General features: G+C 39.6%; 1 protein-coding gene across 1 annotated transcript in view; it reads right to left on the minus strand.

The window, feature by feature from the left end:
• Positions 1-22,667, minus strand: part of WDR49 (WD repeat domain 49) — a 149,502-nt gene that overhangs the window by 95,558 nt on the left and 31,277 nt on the right. The window contains exons 5-6 of the mRNA XM_069083622.1: positions 9,891-10,061; positions 6,048-6,196 (exon numbers count right to left, since the gene is read on the minus strand). Coding sequence (XP_068939723.1) covers positions 6,048-6,196; positions 9,891-10,061 — 320 coding nt within the window. The remainder of the gene's footprint in view (positions 1-6,047; positions 6,197-9,890; positions 10,062-22,667) is intronic.

Below are 22,667 nucleotides of genomic sequence, written 5' to 3' on the forward strand. Positions count from 1 at the left end.
AAGGAAGGAAGGAAGGAAGGAAGGAAGGAAGGAAGGAAGGAAGGAAGAAAGAAAGAAAGATGCTGCAATATGCACTCAGAGTCCATCAGTTCTCTATCTGGAGCTATATAGCATTTTTCATCATTAGTCTCATGGATCATTGCATTAATCCGAGTATAGCTAAGACTTTCACAGTTGATTATCATTACAATATCGTTGTTAACTATGAACAGTGATCTCCTAGTTCTACTCACTTCCCTTTGGATCACTTCATATAAGACTTCCTTTTTCTCAAAACTGGGATCTTCATCATTTCTTAGAGCACAATAGTATTCCATCACAATCATGTGCCACAACTTGTTCAGCCATTCCCCAGGTGATGGAAATCCCCTCAGTTTCTAATTCTGTGCTACCACAAAAAGAGCTGCTATATATTTTTTGTGCTTATAGCTGTTTTCCTTTCTCTTTGAACTTGTTAAGTCACATACTCAGTAGCAATATTACTGGATCAAGGGATATGCCTAGTTTTATAGCCCATTGGGCATAGTCCCAAGTGTTTTGTAGATCTTAAAACTCTATAATAAAGTCAAATATTATTATTGAAGCAATTCATAGTAGATGGTCAATGTGGATCAAGAGTGGACTTTGGAGCCAGGAAAACCCAAGTTCAGGTCCCACCTTTTCTACATACTGGTTGCAAGACTATTAAACCTTGGATGCCACTAGCAAGTCTTTAAGAAATCATCTACATGAATGAAATCCCATATCTAGTTCCCCTCAAAATACAATATGTTTGTTGTTCACTCTTTTCCATTGTGTCAGACTCTTTATAACCCAATTTTGCATTTTCTTCCCAGGGATACTGGAGTGGTTTACCATCAGGAAAATGAGACAAACAGGGTTAAGTGACTGTCCCAGGGTCACACAGCTAGTAAGTATCTGAGGCTGGATTTGAACTGAGAAAAATGAGTCTGATTTCAAGTCCAGTGCTCTATCCACTACACCACCTCACTGCCCCCAAATCCAATATTCCCTCTACTAATTACTTCATGGATATGTTTGGAAGAAAGTACTTTGCAGACTACAGTGTTATGTAAATAAAAACTCTGCTAATGATGATTTTTACTGAAACCCATATTCCATCTGTGGACTGACCAGCACAAAATCCAATTGGTCAGTGATTCCCTGAAGGTGCTTTTTGTGATAGCTTGGGCACAATGTTCTACCAGCCTAGGAATCTTTCCTACAAAGCAAATGAGTTTGGTTTTATTGGTCACATTTTTACTAAAAGATGTTACCTCCTACTGCCCATCTCATTTTTTTTTTTGCATCAAATGATAGTAATAATAAAAGAAATGCTGGGGGGGGGTTTCCTCTTAGAAACACAAATTCACCAAGATCTCCCAATTATGGATTTGAAAAATGGCACTGTTTCAAATCTGTGTACAATCAGTGATTTTCAAGTGCACCTCTTGAGCGATGAAACGATGGCCCTGGATGGGTCCTGTTACTATGACGACTATTTACTTACCATCAGCAAGGATGGTTCTAGACTTTCACTGTGCTCCCCTAAGAATGCCTGATTCAGCATCAGGTCTTTGCAAGGAAGCAAAATCTAACCCCCCCTGGTCAAGTTCAACAGCCTTCAGTATAGTTTAACATAGATTAACTATAACTCAACAGTATTAATGGAGTATCATTTTGCCAGAGTCATTTTCCATTGTGTTACCAGCATAAATTACTTGAGTTTTAATATTTCATTGACGTTTAGTCTCATGAATTAAATGAAAAATTAAAAATGGATGAGCCATCACCTCCCTCATGTGCTTCAGGTATTTCCGGCATTTTAGCAAGCAGAACCATTCATATGTTGTTTGGTTTGGTTTATTTACTTATACGGCTACTCTGTATTCACCTATTATGTTTGAAAATTAATTTATTTGGGGGATTTTTTTATAGTATCCTATAGTCTATTAGCTTATGCTAAAGACTCTTCTTTATTGAAATGTTCCATTAATTTGTCCTTGTATGTAGGAGGAGGCTAGATGGTGGGATTGAAAGAAGACTGGATTTGGTGTCACAGACATTCTGGCTTTCTGGCGTGACTTTTGGAAGTCAATTAACCTCCCTCAAACTCAGATTTCTCATCTGCAAACAGAAAACATTGGACTAGAAATCAGGGGTGAGGAACCTGCAGCCTTGAGGCCACATGTGGCCCTCTAGATCCTCAAGTGCCACCCTTTGATTAAATCTAAACTTCACAAAGTGAATCCCCTAAAGGGATTTGTTCTGTGAAGTTTGGATTCGGTCAAAGGGCCATACCTGAGGACCTAGAGGGCCACATGTGACCTCAAGGCTGCAGGTTTCCCACCCCTGGACTGGATGAACTCTAGGATCACTTCAATTCAATTATTCAAGATACTATAAAAAACAAGAATTGCATCATGTTCATCAGTTCATAGAGCTAGAAGGAACATCACAGGCCATTGATTTCAACTTCATCATTTCACAAGAGGCCTAGAAACCCCTAGGGCCCAGAGAAGCCAAGTGACCAAGAGACAAGATTTGAGCACAAGCCTTTGGACTCCAGAGTCAATGCTTTGGATTCTAAAGTGAGCAGTCTTTCCAGTATACCAAATATTTCTCTACCTGTGCACTGGAAGTGTCCCCCAGCATACTCCAAGGATTAATTTGATGGCATATGATGCATAGATTTTTTTCCCAAAAAAACAATCTGGGGAATCAAATTTTCCCATGCCATTTCATCCTATTCCTTAGTTCACTGACCTTTGGTTGATTCCAAGGTCTAGGATAAATTGCTTACTGCATGACTCCCTATTTGTTTGATTTGTTTTGTTTGTTCACTGGTAACCCTCACTCTTTCTATTCAGGGAATAATAGCACCTCCAATTTACATGTAATTTTAAGCCATTTTATTGCAACCCAAACAACCCTGTGAACTAGGTGGTTACAAGTATTTTTATTCCCATTTATAAATGAGGAAATGGGTTCAGAGAAAATAATAAATTTACCTGTGGTCATACATAATAAGTGGTAAAGAGTCAAGATTTAGAATTATGTGACTGTATACAGACAGCTTATTAAGAATGATTATTACATCTATATACTTTAATCGAGAGGTATTTTCATTGAACATTTTCTTTTTTCCACTTCTGCAGACTTAGTCTTAGACTTATAAAAAAACTCCAAAGAAGACTTTCTTGATAACGAAGCATGGATTTAACTCAGTAGCAGAGTGCTTTGCTGTATATTGTGAAGACATAAAGGATGGGATTACAGAACACTTATCAAAGTGTGATAGCTTCCCACTAATGTGAAGAGGAGAATGACAAGCTCCATCAGTACTTAATGACTTAGAAATCAAAGCAAAAATCGCCTGGTAAAGTGACCTCCAGAAGTATTGTCTTTTATTGCCAACAATTGCAGCAGGGGACTCATTCTGTTTCTAAGGGTAGCTTTCATTCACTTTTAACTGGATGAAAATTACGTAAAGGAGCCCCACTGAGATGCAAGCCCTATGTATTTGTATTTCTGTATGTCCCTGGAAGTATAAATGGTGGCTGGCTCTTGAAAACTGTGTGTGTGCTATCTGACAACCAGCCTGCTAAGGTTTCAAGGAGCTCCCACAGGGTCCTAGAATCCCAGATGTCAGCTGGGAGGGTCCTCAGATGGGATGCAGTCCAGCCCCTTCTTTTCACAGAGAAGGAAACTAAAGCCCAGAGAGGCTGAAGACCTTACCCATAGTCACACAGGCAGTAAGTGACAGAGGCATATGTAATTGGAACCAGGTCTTCTGATGGCTAAATTAAGCTCTCATCTCACTGCACCACAGTTGGCCACAAAGAAATGAGCATTGTCAAGTCACCGGCACTCTTGTTAAAGAGAATCCACTGGTATACAGATAGACAGGTTAAGATTTGCAACACTCCATGCCTAGGAAGTCAAGATTCTTAAATATTCAAGTATTTCATAAGATTACATATATGCAGGTTTGAGTATATATGTATATGTATATATGTATTATACACACATATGTGATGTGTATATATTTAAATTGATATTTCTTAAATCATAAATAACATGTGTACTGATTACAAACCTTAAAGTGCAACATAAATGTTAGTTATTATATTAAGTTGATAATAATGTATCATAATTACATGATATATTGAAATCATATACATATTTATAATGTATTATAGCAAATTGATGTGATTTTATTACTACTGTTATTATAATCATATTAATAATACGAGCTTTGTTTCATATAGTGTTTTAGGGTTTGAAAAGCACTTTACAAAATAATACCTCATCACAAAACCCTGGAAGATGGAGCACTTTTGTTATCCACATTTTACTGTTGAAAAAACTGAGGCAGACAGAGGTTAAGTAACTTGGCTAGGGTCAGATCGTTGGGTCTAAAGCCAGATTTTAACCCAGATCTACCTCACTAGAGGTCCAGTACTCTATCCACTGTGTCATATTCATATCTACTAGAAATGTTTCTTTATCTGTTCCTATGTTTTGTTTTGTTCCATTTCTATTTGGTCAATTAGAATGCAATTTCATTGAAAGCAAGATTTATGCCCTAACTATATATTTTCACTACCTAGCACATAAATAAGGAATGTGAGGGGAATGAAATAAGTCTATATTACCTATCATGAGTCAGAAACTGTGCTAAGTACTTTTCAGTTTTCTTATTTATTCCTCACAACAACCCTGAGAGGTAGGTGCAGTTACAAAAGTAATTAAGAAACACTTGCTGAATTAAAACTGCTTTTACTGATCCCACTCTTTTACCCACAAGAGATATAACTAAAGCATTTTTAATGCAAATAGAATGTTTATGTTTTATTTCAGCTTACCCTCTTTAAAAAAAAAACCTACTGGGTCAAATCTACTGAAAAAGTCATTACAAGGTCTATAAGAATCAACAGTGGAATACTACACCCAAAAATCCATGTGATTTGGACTCCATTATTTTCTAGGACCAGGAAGGTGAGCCTCCTCAGAGACCACACTTGGAGTTATGTGTTTAGTTCTGTAGATCGCACACTCTGGAGTTCAGATTCCCAGTGGTTGCTGATCTTCCAATGGAGCCTGAATGGTCACTTGTTGGGGACATTGAATCAATGGCCTCAGAGTTTCATTCCAACTTTGACATTCTGTGACTCACCAAAAGCCACATGTCAGTAACCTCCAGAGTCAAATTGTAATTTCAGGGTTTCTAACTCACTCCAAGCATCATTTCTATTATATCAAGTTGAAAAGGGTAGCTACCTAATTACAAGACTTTTATTCCCAAACTTCCCCTCTCACATGATGATGATAACAGGAAAATACTATTTTAAGGTTTGCAAAGCAGCTCACATACACTGCCTCATCTAATTTATGCTGCGAAGCACAGTGTTTTGATACAAACACTGGAGGGGCAGAATCAGTTGAAATGTCAGGCAGTCATAAATTTCTCTCTCCCCCCAATTATTGGTTTCCTTTCATTGAGATCTAACCAATGACAATGTGGTTTAATGGATGAACAGTAGGCCTCGGGGTCAGGAAATCATCATTTAAGCCCTGCCTGTATCACATGCTGGCCACATAAGCCAGGGCAAATCATATCACCTCTTAGTGCTTCAGGAAACTTTCTAATTCAGCTCTCTAAGTCGCAGAGAAAGAGTTAACTTGTATTGGTAGAGGCAAAAATCATGGAGCCAGTTCCTAGGCAATTCTCTAAAATGATAAGTTTCTGAGAAGGATCCAGCCTGAATTGGTAAAGGGAGTTCCCTCAGCCAAGAGACCTCTGGTAGCACTTAAGTCATAGGTCCAATCGCTATTCCTATCCCCTAGACACAACTAAACACCTCCCCACCCAAAGAGAAGGAAAGATGGAGTAGGTAGCCAGCAAACACAGAACACATAGATGCCAATCTTGGCAGCTCAGATAGCATGTTGGTAGATCCATAGTAGAGATGGGGATAGAAATGGGGTGCAGGGGGAATGGAGTGAACTCAGTGCAAAAATGTAGAAATTCCGTTTTGACTTACTTTATCTTTGGAGAAGCTGAAAAGTTGTTTTCGGGCAGTAAAGAACTGCACAGCTATTACGCCGGCTGAGTGACCCCACAGTGTCCCAGTGGGTTTAGAGACAACATAAGGATTCCAAAGGCAAACTCTATGGTTTAGTCCAGCCGTGGCTGTTCAGAATTTCACAGAAAAAATTAATTTTAGAAAATGAATAATTTATAACACATCATTCTTAGAAGTAATACTTTGTCACCTCCTTCCAATCAGGGTTTTGTTGTGTTGTTTTTTTTTTGGAGAGGGGAAGGCAAGGCAATTGGTGTTAAGTGACTTGCCCAAAGTCACACAGCTGGCAAGTGTCAAGTGTTTGAGGCCAGGTCTGAACTCAGGTCCTCCTGACTCCAGGGTCAGCGCTCTGTGTCACCTAGCTGCCCCTAGTCAGGGCTTCTTAACCTGAATCCATGATAGCATTTACTAAGCTTTTATTATGTGTCAAGGACTATGCTTGTCTGTGGATCTGTGGATATGGTCTTTTTAAAAATTCAATAACTATATTTCAATGTAATTGGTTTCCTTTGTAATACCATGTGTACCTTTTTGCATAAAAAAAAATTAGTTGGACAAGGGATCCAGACACTCCCCCAGGCAACAGAAGTTTCAGGACACACAGCCAAAGGTTAATTACCCCACCTGTAAGCTGACTGTGCATGATGGGAATCAAGAAACAAAGGATCATAAATTTGGAAACAGATGGGTCTGTAGAGGTCTCCTTGTCCAACATCTCATTTTGTAGATGAGAAGACTGAGGCTCAGAGAGTATGAAGAATTGACCAAGGTCATACAGGTAGAAGTGGGGGAGCTGGATTTGGCCCTTCTAATTCCTCTGATTACAAAGTCAGTTCTGGATTTCAAATCCAGGATGCTGGGCTCAGATCCAGACCCTGCTGTGGGACCTTGTGCAAATGAGTTTGTGTCTCTGGGACTTGGTGTTTAGAGCATTTATATAGCCTTTACAGTTTGGTAAGCACTTTACAAATATTTCATTTTATCCTCACAGCAACCCTGGCAAGTCAGAGTCCCCATTTCACCTACCGCTGAGGAAACACGGCAAGCAGAGTCTTTCTTTTTTCCCCTAAGGTCAGAAAGCTGGTGAGTGTCTGAGGCTGCTCAGTTCTTGCTGACTCCAAGTTCAGTGTTCTACCCTCTGTATCACTTGGTTGCCTTGGTTTCTGCATCTTCAGTTACTTGAAAGAGGAGACTCATTTTTGTGTGTGTGTGTCCCCATCGCCAATCATATCTAGCACACAGACAGTGCTTAGAAAATATTTTTTGATTAATTAGTCCATAAAATAAAGGTGTTGGACTAAATGAACTCTATGGTCACTTCCAGCTGTATCTCCCCTGAAGGCTTCTGCCGGACTGTCTTTATAAAGAAGGGTCAGCTCTACGATTCATATACTCCCTGAACCTACACTCCTAGTCCAGGTCAATGAAAAGGATACCAGGGCAGGTAGAACTGTGGCTTGTGCTCTCACAGTACACTGCCAAAACCAAGCATTTAGAGGTGAAATCTCTAAATAACTAGAAGGAGAAACATTTTCCCCCAAACTTTTGTCTTCTTTTTCTGTATACACCAGCTGAAAGCATAAGATCTCTGAGAGCTCAGATTGCTTAGCCTTTGTCTTTGAATACCCAGTTCCTGTCATCATGGCTGGTACACATTTGGCACTGAATAGATAGGTGTTGAATGAATGGATGAAATAGCTATGTAACTGACTACATTTTTAAATTTATTCATGCTTCCAGAATGCAGTCTAAATTCCTATGTCCTACTAAAATGCCACTGTATGCCCCCTGGCTAGCTGGAAGTGGGGGAGATATTGTCTTTGACAAATGGCAGTTTATTTAAGCTGTCCTCATAACGGAGGGACTGTAATGAAAACTGAGCACCACAGAATATGTGCTTTTGAATTTTGGTGCTAAAGGAAATTTTTGAGAGTTTCTTGGACATCAAGGAGATCAAATAAATCAATACTGAAATAAATTAATTCAGGCTATTCACTGGAAGGTCAAATATTGAGGCTTAAGCTTAAAACTTTGGTAACATAATGAGAAGATGGGACTCATTGGAAATGACCCTGGTGTTAGGAAATACTGAAGACAAAAGGAGAAGGGGATGGCAGAGGATGACTTGGATAGATAGTATCATAGAAACAACAAATATGAATTTGGACAGACTTCAAGAGATAGTGGAGGATAGAAGGGCCTATCTATGGCCCATGAGGGCAGGACTCAACAACAACAAACAACAACAAATAACCATTGCATTGTAGACAGAGTACTGTACTGGAGTCAGTGAGGAAGACCCAAATTAAGATCCTGCTTTAGACACTTCCTAGGAGTGTGACCCTGAGCACATCACTTAACCTCGCCTGTCATTACAAAGCAAGTAACCTTTCTCAGGCTCATTTTCTTTATCTACAAATGGGATATAGTAATACCTACTTCATACAACTGTTGGGAAGAAAACAATAGAAAATATATGTAAAGTACTTTGCAAATCTTAAAGTGCTAATCAGATGTTAGTTATTATCATGATAGGGAATAGGGCCTATGAGGATTATAATCTCCTTACAGGTAAACAAACTGAGATTCAAAGAAACTGAATCAGCTTGTCCCAGGTCACATAACTAATATATGTCAGAAACTGATACAAGCTCAGATCCCTTACTCATCTACTACATATAGGACTTCTTAGCCCAGGTATATATTTTGACAACTATTTCACTATAGTTGTTTTCCTTAATAATACTATGGAGTTATTTCATTCATTTAAGAACATAAGTCTGAGAAGAGATCCAGGCTTTGCAGATATGACACAAGTCCACCTTTCTTTCCCTTTATCCTCCCAAGAATCTACATTTTTGAAGTTCATCAGTAGTTCCCTATGAAGTTAAACAATTAATGCTCTTAAACAAATTGGAGTTTCTGAGCCAAAATGCACAGATGTTATAAAAAAGCACAAAAAAATAAATCTCTCCAATGGCAACTGGAGGCACAGAACAACCTGGAACTTTCCACAAGAGAGAGTCTATATTCAGATGACGGGGAGAAGTCTTTTTAAATATATATTTTAATACAAGTGTATTTGTTTCAATGTAGTATTTGTTTCAATGTAGTATTTGGTGATACCAGGTGAGGGGGCTGAGAGACATCTTTCTGCACAAAGCTGGCCTTCTTTCACCTTATTTCAGTTTTTTCCTCTTTTTGGTCTAAACTTTTGATTTCATCAGGTAGAGAAGTCCCAGGATGTAAAGTCCCTCCAACTATGAGAGCTGCAATTTCTCGCCCCAGTGAGTTTCCTAATTCACTTTAATGACTTACCTGCCATTACAGAGCAAGTACACAGCAAGGCTTTGAACTCATGTTATCTTGATTCCATGCCTGCTTTTCTATTGACCATGTTTCTCCATTATCTTATACTTAGCCTTAATTTTATTTTAATTTATTAAAGTTTATTGATGGCATACTTTTTTTTACTTTGACGGCAGAATCATTCCCAGATGGACCACTACCCACTCACTGAAAATACCTTCCCTTGTATCAAAAAAAAACAGCTAAAGAAAACCCACAAACATCGTGACCACATCTGACATTGTGGGTAACCCATACCTTCATCACTCCAAGATAAGGATCATTTTATAATATATTATTATATTCTCATGCAAAAAACAACACTGAAATCTTGATACTTAGGTGTCTCCGTTTTCATAAAGGTACAAGGAGAAACTTTATGTTTATAAATTTCTATGCCAGATCATGTGTTAATAAGGAGGCCCTCTAGTGAACATGGGTTCTCTAACATACCAATTAAATTGAGGCGAGAATGGTAGTCAAAAGTGTAGATGCCCTGTGCAATGTTGAAAGATGTCTTCTTAATCCACTTCTGCTTGGATTTTTCCCTCCAAGCTAGTACCACTGTGTTCACATGGCTGGTTGTGCTGGAAATTATAGCATCTAAAGAAGCATCATAAATCACTAAGAACACAAAGAGGAAACAAGATCATAAACAGATTTCTCATGAGTTAGCACAATTATTCCAGTCAGGAGGATTTTTTTTTTAATCTAAAGAATTTAGAATTTAAATCAACTTCCAAGATAGAAGTCAGACTCAGAGGCACAATTAAAGGAAAGCAGAGCCAAGACTCTGTCCAAGGTGCTGACATGGGTAGTGTTCCCTCCCTCTGAAGACTGAAAAATACCATCCTCTACTGGTTCACAAACCTTATAGGGTTTGTGGTCAAAGGCAGCCCAAGGAAAGAAAGATGGATTATGGTCACAGGCCCATGAAGGGAAGATGGGAATAAAAGGTAGGGTTGATTGCTCCTCCTAGAATGATTACATGCACCGTTAAGACTGGACTACAAACATACTACTGAGAAGGACTTCTACAAACACTGTCCTTTGAATTCACAGCTGCTTCACTCCAAACTGTCCTCTGAACCCTTGTTCCACTTCCCTCACTCAACAATTTTGCTCCAAGTGAAAAAAATCCTAGTTATTGGTGCTTTGGTCTGACAAATAACTTTGACTGAGAAGCCATGAAGCTCTGCAGGAAGATTTGCCCTGCTATGCTGCCATAAAGGGAAAGTGCTTCCTTTCTGCTCTCTGACTGGAGTATGAGCAATTGGAAAATAGAGAATTTTAAATTTATTTTAAATTTAAAATATTAGTTTATACATTTATTCACTCAGCAAGCAAGCAAGCATCAATTTCATGGAGAAAGGACTTTCAGGATAATGTAATCCAATCCTCTTGTTTTACAAATTAGGAATTTAAGATCCAAAGAGATGAAATGACTGCCCAAGATACCTTTTGTGTTAAAATGACTAGGATTTGAATCCAGGTCCATTGACTCCAAATCCAGTCTACCTCTCATCAGTTTTCCATATTGAAAACATGTGGTGGTAAATAGCATTAATCAGTATAATCACGTGGGATTCAGGAGACAGAAGACAAGTGATTGATTACATTCTTGGCTACTTCCACCCAGAGCAGATGTGACCAAACAAGAGCTCACAAACCATCTGGTCCCCTCAGAATGATAAGCTGGTTTAACACAGGTTTGTTAGTTCCAGATTCTTTGGGAAGCTAATGGCCTGGGCTCAGCCAGGTTTCATAAGTTCAGCCAGTAGCTTGGCCAGAAATGCCTGACTCCTAGGAAATGCCAGGTCCCAGTGTCCCAGCTCCATTTGGCCATAGCCTGGCCCACTTCTACTCTAGGTCAGCTTCTTTTTGAACCCATGGTTCATAGTCACTAAAAGTCAACCCATCATACCCTCTGTGGTTACCCTTTCAATCAAACCTCTCCTAGATAGGTTCCTACAAAGGGGACTTTCCTACCTTGGCAACGAACTTCCTAATCTGTCCTTTAAGGCCAAATTCCTATTCTAATAACGCAAGATACATTAATATAACCCAGCTCAGTGCTGTAAATACAAAGACAAAAACACAAAACAGTCCATGTGTTCAAGGAGCTTACATTCTGTCAAAGGATATAACTATAAGGGAAATCTCTACTAATATATGACTCGGGTTTTTATACAGCTTTAAGTATTATAATCACTATAAGGCACAGCTCTACACCCCCCCATCCCCCCCCTCCCCCCCCCCCCCCCGCCCCGCCCTGACCCAGAGCCTTGTCAATGTAGTGATCCTCTTACTGGTTTCCTTCTCCTTTGAGACAACATGGGTGTAATGGATAGGACATGGTTTTGTCAGCAGCAAGATCTGGGTTCAAATCCCACCACACATTCTTACTAGCTGGGTGACCCTGGGAAATAACTGGACTCCTGGGCCTCAGTTTGTTCCACTCTAAATGAGGGGGCTACACTTGATGGCATCTAATATCCCTTCAAGATGTATTATTTGATGTTCCATTCACCCATGTATTTTACCACTCTTGACCACATAATCCCAGGTTTGGCACAAGGCTCCATACAAAGTTTTGGGGCCTTCACTCAAGTTCTCCTCTCATCCCCAGGAAACCAATGGAGCATATTAGCTCCATTCATTTTATTTTTAAAATGATGTTAAAGACAAACAAAAGGCACTGTGTTAAAATGAACAGAGTTATCCCCAAAGTCCTAGGTTCAAGGCCCACTTCTGATACAGACTGACTGTGATCCTAGGCAAGTCACAACCCCTAAGTGCTGGAGGCAACTCTATAAGAATAAAAATTGCAGAGAAGTTGCCAACCTGCATTAATAAAAAGAGTTTCCTCAAGTCAGAATTCCCTAGACTGATGAAATCACCAGTGTAGCCCCCTTGTTGGTCAGTCATTTTTCAGGCATTTCCAACTCTTCATGACCCCATTTGGGGTTTTCTTGGCAGAAATCCTGGAGGGGTTAGGCATCTCCTTCTCCAGTTCATTTTGCAGATATGGAAATGGAGGCAAACATAGTTAAGTGACTTGCTCAGGGTCACACAGCTAGTTTCTAAGGCTAGATTTTAACTCAGGAAGCTGGTGTCCTATTCACTGCACCACCTAGCTGCTTGGGTTTAGCCCTTATCTCCATCCTAAAGACAAACACTTTAGCATTTCTCATCTATCATCTATTAGCTGTTATGTATTACCATTTATCAGCTCTTTATCAGTGAGTACACAGATTGTGGGGCCATCTCATCCCGAATCAAGGAACACTGCAAATCCCAACCATTCAAAGCTGGATTCGAGGCAGGCCCCACCCCACAATCAGTCATGCATTGACAAAGGTTCGGCATTTTGGTCTCTCAGAGGATAAAGCCAACTATTGAGGCTCAGCTCAGGAAAGACAGCAGTGATGTACACTGCAGTCATATCATTATCACTGTACATCTGTGAAAATGCCATCGTGTCATTATGGCCCAATCCAGACAAAACAGGAATCCAAGCACTCATTCCGTGATGTGTTCCTGATTTACATTCCGCTAGAACCCAACCTTATGAAGCCATCAAGGAAAACCATGGAAAGTGAGTCCTGGATGCTGATTCAAAGCAGACCTTGGAGATGAGGAGCAGCAGGTATCCCAGCACATTGGAGAGACTGCCAGGCTGTTGCAGGGGCTCAGCCTTTTTGATAGATTTTTTTTCTTTTCTTGAGCTAAAACTTGTAGTTTATTAAATTATGGTGTGTCTGGGTCCCCTGAGGCTGTCTAACTAAAAAGGTGACTATGAAGCCATTTCCTTAAAATTAAATTATCTGATACACAAAACAGTTTGCTTAACTTCTTACTGATGAGGAAGCAGAGCCAAAGGTTAAGTATGCAAATGCCTTAAAGAGAAATCCACAAGCAATAGCAACAACAATTACTCATTTATAGGCAGGGTTTTTGCATATATTATCTTGCTTTCTCACAGCCCTTCAGTTAGAGAAGTACCTCAGGGATCATTATCATTCCCATTTGACAGATTAGGTTACTGAGGTTCAGAAAGGTTAATGCTAGAAGGACCAGGTGTGACAATTGATAGAAAAAAATATTATATTTTACTTGGAAGAAAAAATTGTCATTCTATCTACTTTTGCTTTCCAAATTTAAAAAAAGTGCACTATGGTCAAATGTCACAGCATGGTCCTTAAAGATATTCTTAAATTCTGGTCCTTCTATTAAGAGACTTTAAATGGGGTCAGAAAAGCTAAAAAGCATTAGGGACAGGATTGGAGCACAGTCTTCCTGGCTTCTGGTCTAGTACTCCGAGGGTCACACAGTAGAATCAGAGATTTAGAGACCAAAGCATACTTAGGGGTCATTTAATCCAAATCCCTCATTTTACAGATGATGGAATTAAGGCTCTGAGAGGATGAAGTAACTTGCCTAGGTAAATAACAATGAGCATTGGAGACAGAATGTGAATGCAGGTTTCCCTGACTCACAGTCTAGAACCACAGTCTAGAACTTACTGAATCAGATCATGCAGTAAGATAATAGATTTAATGCTAGACCAGATCATAGGGGACTTCTAGTACAACCCTCTTGTTTTAGAGATGAAGAAACTGAAATCTAGAGAGGTTTAGTTCACCTTTAGAATAAATGCTTGATCCAGGATTTGAACCCAGATCTTTGGACAGCCTCCAAATTGGGGACTTTATATACTTTGCAACTCTGTCTCTTAAACAGCTAAAAAGAAACAACTTCTAAGGTTAGGAGATTTTTTCCAGTAACGAGATCCCATATTTAGAACTAGAAGTGACGTTTCAGATTATTTACTCCAACCCCCTCATTTGGCTGCTAGGAAATTGGATTTCAGAGAAGTGAAGTGACTTATGCAAAATCCCCCAATGACTCAATGGATGAGTAACTCAAGCAGTGATTTTAGGGTCATATAATTTAAGGGGAGGGGAGATTATAAATTGACCTTGTGCCTAAATCAAGCCAGCAAGCATTTATTAAGTACCTACTATGTGTCAGATACTGACCACCAGAACCCTAGCATCAATCTGGTTTTGATTCTTTTACTTACTTGGGGTGTGACTATTTGAAGGGGAGGAAATGGAAGGAAGGAAAACTGCTTGTAATTTCCGAGTTTTCTCTGTTGTGCTGGGAGAACTGCAATACCTTCACATCTAACTCGGTGTTACGGCAATTAGTTATCTTTAAAAAGCTCTCTGAAGATGAAAAGTACTACCCGAGAAAAGAAGCATTGTTATTAAATGCACTTACAGAAAAAGAGAACAAGACAATCCCCACTGAGAAATCCTAAAGCCCCCCCCCTAGAAACTATATGGGAGGGAGGAATGAGAGTGGGCCATCTCTACTCTAACCACCCAGGCTTGCTTTTTGGTTGGAAGTTTTTTCAAAACCAATCTTCTTACTTTCTGGGTGGGGGAAGGAAAAGGATGCATCTTGTTATTTAGAGAAAAAAAAATCACATTGCCTTGAGCTTCCCTTGATGCTCTTTCACTTGAGGGATCTTATTCCCCACCTTCATCCTTTATTTTGAAGCATGAGGCTCATTCCCTGCTGGACTACCTTGTGCTTCTTTCACACACTGAGCTCAAAGAGTTTTCAAAAAGAGCTCTGCCATCAGAGAACAAGATCAAAGAGTCCCTGTCCATTGTCTTGGTTTAATCCAAATGCACCCATCAAATAACTGGGAACCCATTTTTACAATGTCTACATATTAATGTAATCATTTCCTAAAACACTGAAGGAGCCCATTTCCCCACATCCAGAATTCAACAAAGAGATGATTTCTGTTTTAGCTCATACTACAAATGAAACTTTAGGTGAGGACCTCCAATAAACAATCTACTTCTAATAATCATCTTTCTGACTAGATTCTGGCTAGTTTCAAGTGTTTACAACATAGAAAAAAAAAACAGCAACAAAGGTAGCACAGTCTAACTCAGGGGTGGGAAGCTGCAACCTTGAGGCCACATGTGGCCTTCTAGATCTTAAAGGTGGCCTTTTGACTGAATCCAAATTTGGATTGAACAAAATTGTTCTGTAAACACTTGGATTCAATCAAAAGTCTGTCCTTAAGGATCTAGAAAGCCTCATGTGGCCTCAAGGCTCCAGGTTACCCACTCCTGGCAATTGTAGGCAATACTTTTACTTGAGAGGATGGTTAAGAAGTAGAGAAATGAGCCTATTTTTAATGTATAATTATTTAGTGTATAACATGTTAAGCTTGGAGTCAACAGAGTTGGTTTTGAATCCTAGCTCTATGATTTTCAATTTATGTGACCTTGAGCAAGTCAACTGAATTTCAATTCAGCAAGTATTTGTTTAGCACTAATTATGCACCTGGTATTGTGAGAGTCACTAGTGATAGAGACAAAAATGAAACAATTCCTGCCCCTCAAAGAACTAGCATCAACATGGCCAAAACAAAATGGATAATACATAAGCCCAAAGTATGAGATACACCAACAGCTATGATCTAGGAAGGTCTCCTGTCAGAGGTGATACTTGAGCAGCCCCTTGAGGGACACAAGTGATTACAGGAAGCAACGATGAGGAGGAAAACATGAGAGTGTTAGAGACGGAGGTGGGGTTGCTATATAAAATCTACACAGAGGCAGGCTGTGCGTGGAATATCATGTGAAGGGAGCATTCTACAGGCCAGTGTGGTGGTAATACAGAGTGTGTAAGGAGGGGAGAAGATGAAATCAGTGTGATAAGAAATTCAGTCAACAGGCATTTACTATCTGCTGAGCACCATTTGGAGCCAGATCATGAAGGGCCTTCAATGTAAAACGTAAGAGTTATTTTGTTGTTTGTTTTGTTTTGTTTTCATCCCAGAAGCTATAAGAAGGCATGGAAACTTCTTTAACAAGTCAGTGATATGATCAGACTTCGTAATAAAAATCTGGCTTTTGTGAGAACAATGGCTTAGAGACTGGAGAGACTAAAAGCAAGGGGACTAATGTGGCAGCTAGGGTCAGAGTCTGGGCAGGAGGCGAGGAGATCATGGACAAGAGTGGCAATGACTGACTACTACACATATCCCTCTGCACGCATCACAGTCCCTTGAGAAAGGAACTTGCAGTGTGGCAAAAAGGCACGGTTTTGTTGTTGGTAATTTAATGTTAAGTGAATTGCCCAGGGTCTCAGGGAAAGTTAACAAGCCAGGACCAGCTCTCCCTAATTCTAAAGCCAGATTCATTGGACACTCTATATCCCAATGAAAGTACAGTTTTTTATTTCAAAAATTATTAAAATTACAAGGCTACAAAATTTTTAATTTGGGCCCCAGGTTTAAGAAAATGGTGTTGAATACTTAGGATTTAGGGGTGATCTGACAGCTGGTGACTCTCTGGACTCAGAAAGACTTAGGTTCAAATTCTACATATTAGCTGTGTGACCCTGGGCAAGTCACTCAAAATATCAGTGACTTGGGTATATCACTAGGAATTAGCAATTATAAACCCATAGATATATTTCCCAGGCCCAGGAAACAACATTTTTTCAAGTGACTACTGAACTTTTGGAATGTATAATCCCAGACCATAAAACCTGCTAAAAGAAAAAAGAGCCAAGGAAGAGTTCAAAGGAGTTTCAGGTCAGATGTCTACATCACTCTGCCTTTGCCCAGGGGCACAATCATCTGCAGCAGGTTTTTGAGCCCAGGATACACATATTTGGAGGAGATGCGTGGTAGACTGGAAAATGCAGAAGATCTGGATTTATATTTCAGCTCTGCAACATACTACTTGTATTGTAGAAAGAGTTCTCACTGCCTCTGGAGTCAAAGGTTCTGGGTTCAAATATGATGCTCGAAATCTGTGTGGCTTTGGACAAGTCACTGACTTTCCTTGAACTTCAGGGCAACCAGGTAGCACAGCAAGATAGAGCACCGAGCCTAACTTGAGTTCAAAACCAGCCTCAGACACATACTAGCTGTGGAACCTGGGGCAAGTCAGTTAACCTTTGCTTGCTTTAGTTTCCTCAACTGTAAAATGGGGATAACAATGGTACCTACCTCTCAGGATTATTGCAAGGATCAAATGAGATTATCATTGCAAGGTTCCTGGCACATAGTAAAAGCTATATAAATGTTATTGTTGTTGTTATTACTATACAAGGTACTATGTTAGAAGGACACAATGACCTCTGTGACACAGACTTCACTCCCAAGGAACTGACAATCTAATAGGAAGGAAAAGGCATAGACACTGATAACTATAAAATGAGAAATATGATAAAGGCAAAGGGGAGGTCACGGCAAGGTGACTTAAATCAGAGATGGAAAATTCTGGTTTGTCAGTTTCAAGAGGCCCACAAAAAATGTGTGGAATGGATTAGATGGCCTTCAAGCTCCAGATTTATGATCTTAAAACCTCATTGGGACTCAATTTCCTTATAGGCAAAATAGAGTGGTCAGGTTAGAAGATCTCTGTAGTCCCTTCTCAAGTTAAATCTATGGGCAAGTGATTTAACCTCTCTAAGCCATATTCAGCTCTCTAAGACTTATCTACGAATTTGTTGATGGGTTACTGATTTAACTTGTTATTCCACTGATGAAATCTTAGATATGTGATATGCTGATAATCAAGCAAAAAGATAGCAAAGATTTCTCTTCTAAAATTCTAAATTAGTGGTCTGAATTCCACCCATCTGCATGTTGTCTTTCCTTTCCTTCAAGGACCAACTCAAGAGCCAACCCCTCTATGAATTTTTCTCTGATCAGATGCTTTCCCATGTGGAATGTGACCTATTAGTTCTTCATATTACTTTAATCAGTGATATCAACCTCAAATTGAAATGGATCCCAAGCATATTGGCTTAGAAAACCACTAATTAACATTATCTGTGTTGTATTATATTTTTTAATCTATTTTGTTAAACACTTCCCAATTACATTTTAGTTTGGTAGGGGCTACTCAGAAATTTTGTGGGTCTCTTGATATTGACAAACCAGAGTTTTAACATCTCTGATTTAAGTCACCTTGCCGTGACCTCCCCTTTGCCTTTATCACATTCTTTCTCATTTTATAGTTATCAGTGTCTATGCCTTTCCTTACTATTAGATTGTCAGCTCCTTGGGAGTGAGGTCTGTGTCGCAGAGGTCATTGTGTCCTTCTAACTAACCTGATGCCTTGTCTGTTATTCATTTTAAAATGTTCACTGAATTTAGTTAATAACCTTATATCTATATATTGAGTTCTTCCTTCAAATATCTGAGCTTTTCTTTCCATTTAATTTATACTCATCTTCAAAGAGCAAATAACATATTTACTAACATATTTTCACTCAGCACATTTCCTCCTACCTCATACTGAGAAGGAAATTAAGAAAAATATATTGTCTGTATAATTCACAGTCAGAATCACAGATTTGCCAAATGGGAAGGAACCTCAGAGGCATCAAGTCCAATCTATACTCAAGCAACACTCTCTTCTGTGACTTGCATAATAAGTGGTCATTCGGACTTTGGCTTAAAGCCTCCAGTAAAGAAAAAACCTTCCACCTCCAGAGGCAGTCCATCCCATCTGGAGATTACTTTACTAGGAAGTTTCCCTGACACCAAGTCGAAATCTGCCTCTTGGAAACTTCCATCTGCTGCTCCTGGTTCTGCCTCCCCAAGACTAACCAAAAATCAGAAGTCCAGTTGCCCTTCTACATGTCAATTTCTTGACTAATCAGTAATGGAGCCATGAGCCTTTATTAAGCACCTATTATGTTCTAGGCACTAGTCCAGGCTCCAGAAATACAAAGACAAAAGTGAAACTGTCCCTTCCTTCAAGGCTACTTGCCAACAGTTCTAATAGCATTGGACCATAGTATCATAGGTTTAGAAGCAGAAAGGAGCATAGATGCCATCTGGTCTGACCCTGTTACTTTACAGAAGAGGAAACTGAGGTCCAGAGAGGTTTCATGATTTGTCCAAGGTCACACAGCTAGTAAGTGTTAGAATTGAGATTTGAACCCAGTCTGTTTTCCACTGTATCACAGGCCCCTATGTCTTTTCTTCAGACTCAGTCTCCATTCCTCTCTATGTAGCCTATCCAAAACAGAGTACAGTGAAACAACCACTTCTTTACCATATTGCAATTCATCTCATTAGATTCTGGTCTACCAGTTTCTTGTTGGATCCTCACCCACTCACCCCTTTTTTTCTCCCCTTTAAGGACAGCAAGAAGCAAATGGGCCAGGGCCATCACCTTCATGTCACTTGTTCCCCTTCACAAACTACATCCCAGCCAAACTACTTGTTTTTGAGTTGTGTTTCATTCACATCCAACTCTTAATGACCCCGTTTGGGGTTTTCTCAGCAGATGTACTGGAGCATTTTGCCATCCTTCTCCAGCTCATTTCCAGATAGAAAAACTGAGGCAAACAGGGTGAAGTGACTTGCCCAGGTCACACATCTAGTAAGTGTCCGAGGCTGGATTTGAACTCAGAAAGATGGGTCATCTTGACTCCAGACCTGGCATTCTATCTACTGAGTCACCTAGCTGCCCCCAACCAAATTGTGCTAGTCACTGTCCCTGAACTTGAGACACCATCTCTAACATCCATGCATTCATACTCACTGGAACATCTCCCTACCTTGAGTGTCCTTCATCTTGAACTCCCAGAATCCTTGTTTTCCTTCTTGGATCAGCTCTGCTATCACCTCTTTCACGAAGTCCCTCTTCAATTTTCCTCTTACACAAATATATATATATATATATATATATATATATATATATATATATATATATACCTATTTTATCCTAATTCATAGAATGAAAGCCCCTTGAGGGCAAGCTTGTTTTGTCTTTGTCACTGTAGCTGGAGAGCCTAGACCAGTGCTTTGTGTGTAGTATGAACTTAACAATTTATTGAGGGAGCACAGAATTTATAACTGAAAAGCCCCTTGGAGATCATCTAGTCTGATGTTCTCATTGTTACAGATGAGGAAACTGAGGCCCAGAGAAGTTGAATGACTTATCCTAGGATACACAGGTCATCAGGTGGCAGATCAGGGACTCAGATCCAGTTTGTCTAATGCCATATCCAGGTCTCTTTCCTCTGGTCTATGATGCCCATTCAAGATAGTATTGAGAGCATGTACATACTCTTTGGTAACAGCAGAAAAATTTTGCAATAAAGAAAAAGTACATTTACCCAGCATGTTGTCAAGGCAGGTGAATATCAAATTAAAATAACAACCAAATACAGGTCATTTTCTGGTATGAGAAAAGGACAGGTTTAGGGGAAGAACAAATCAGCATTTGCTTTTTTTTTTCCTTCCTTACTCACTGGCTGCTCCTGTCATCATTGTCCCTCCCTCTGTCTCTTAGGATAAAGTTAGAAAACTACCATTGGGAAAATAATTTGTTTAAAGTTAAAAAATATTAACTTTGAGATAAAGGGGACAGACATTGAAATGTGGTGAGCCATTGCTAGAAGTTCCCACTTGGTGTTCTTCCCAAAGATTTTCAAGCCACAAACCTGAAACTTGAAAGGAAAAGAAGTTACCTTTATGCTGTTTTCCACCTTCCGTTTATATCAAAGGTTCAGTTAAGAATGGGCTTTCAGGATTCTATCCCTAGCCCTAGAGGAAGAATTCAGTGAAGAGGATCCCAAAAACATGAGAAAATGGGTCTCCCTGCAGTCAGAACTCCAAGTCAAATCCCCAGGATATGAGGGTCACAAAATTTCACTGAGGGACAAATACATTGCCACTGACCTGGGAGATGGGTACCTGTCCCCAAAAGCCCAAGACTTTGGGACTGACAGAGAAGCGTGAATAATTTCAGACAAAAAGTTACATCAGACAGAACCTTGTGATGACGTAATACCTCCCACTGGTTGCTATCCCCGGTCCATGCTCACACCCCGGCCCCATCTTCTTACTCCTCTGTTTCTCTGATTGAACTTTGCTTGTCAACAAGCCTCACTTGTGTTGGTCACTGACCTAGTCTTGATTCTTGAACAGGGTATGACATACACTCCTACCCAATCCTGTCATGGTTCCCACTCTCATCTCAGTCCAAGCCTTTAGTTCTCCTCTCAGTCCCCTCCCCCAAATCCCCAGGAGACTGCTCAGTCTCAATCCCTGCTTTTCTAGGCACATCCTTGCTTAAATCTCTCTGGCACTCCACTCCACTGCAGCTGCTACCCATGGATTATGTCTCTCCATTTAGTAGCCTTTACAGATTTATTCTTTGTGTGTTTTTGCTTTAAAATTTCTTTCCTTTATTTCTTCCAGGAATACACTTTAAAAAAAAAAACGTGGCCTCAAACCTTTAGGCAGTTTTAATTTGACATTTCTCAATCCTTTAAGCAATCTGCCCTTGAAGTATTTTTTTTTCCTAAAACCCATTCAATATCAGATCTGAGATTTTTAACACAAAGACAAGCATATTTTTCAGAATACAGCAATATAGTCCAATGGAAGAGTTCTATAGAGAATGTTAACAAGCAGGCTTAAATAAAAATAAGATGAATGGAAGGGGCAAATGATTGGAACATTTTAAACTCTCAAGTCCAGGTTCAAGGTAACCTACCTACTAGGGTCACCTACCTTTATCTCCTGTACCTCCTCTGACTAAGAATTTTAGCATAAAACAGACAAATTAACTGAATTTTCCCTGCCCTTTGTTTTCACAAATATTATTTTCCCTGAGTCATCTGCCTTTGCCCCTCCTCTTTCTTTTTTCTCCATAGAACCCTCTCTGGCTAAGCCCACCCAGTCACTCCATTCCCTCCCAAATCCCAACAAGCACGTGTGGTGACAGACCACACAGCTGGACAACGTGTTTCTGTTCCCAATTTTGGTTGGGATGGCTTCCCACTCCTTTGGATGTGTTGGCCCCATCTGGCATTTTTCTCAAGGGCAGCAAGCCCATTTTCCTATCCCTCTCTGTCATCACATAACTCCTGACCCAATGTTCTGTGTACAATGGCACCTGACCCGGGAATTTGGTTCCATCATGTGCCCTGAATACTTCTAAGTAAAATTATTAGATGTGACCAATGTGCTGACGATGATAATGTTAGTTTAGTTATTGTATGTGTTTTGTAAACCTGAAGGCAGTGTGGTCCAATGGCAGGAGCACTGACTCAGTAACCTGAGGATCTGGACTCAATATATTTATATATTATTATTTATCCTATATTATATTTGTAGTATCATGTTTATATTAATTATACAATATAGCATATTATACT

The sequence above is a fragment of the Petaurus breviceps genome, unplaced genomic scaffold (genome assembly GCF_028583685.1).
Source record: "Petaurus breviceps papuanus isolate PSGF00001 unplaced genomic scaffold, PetGlider_PUasm1.0 173, whole genome shotgun sequence".
Lineage (NCBI taxonomy): Eukaryota > Metazoa > Chordata > Mammalia > Diprotodontia > Petauridae > Petaurus > Petaurus breviceps.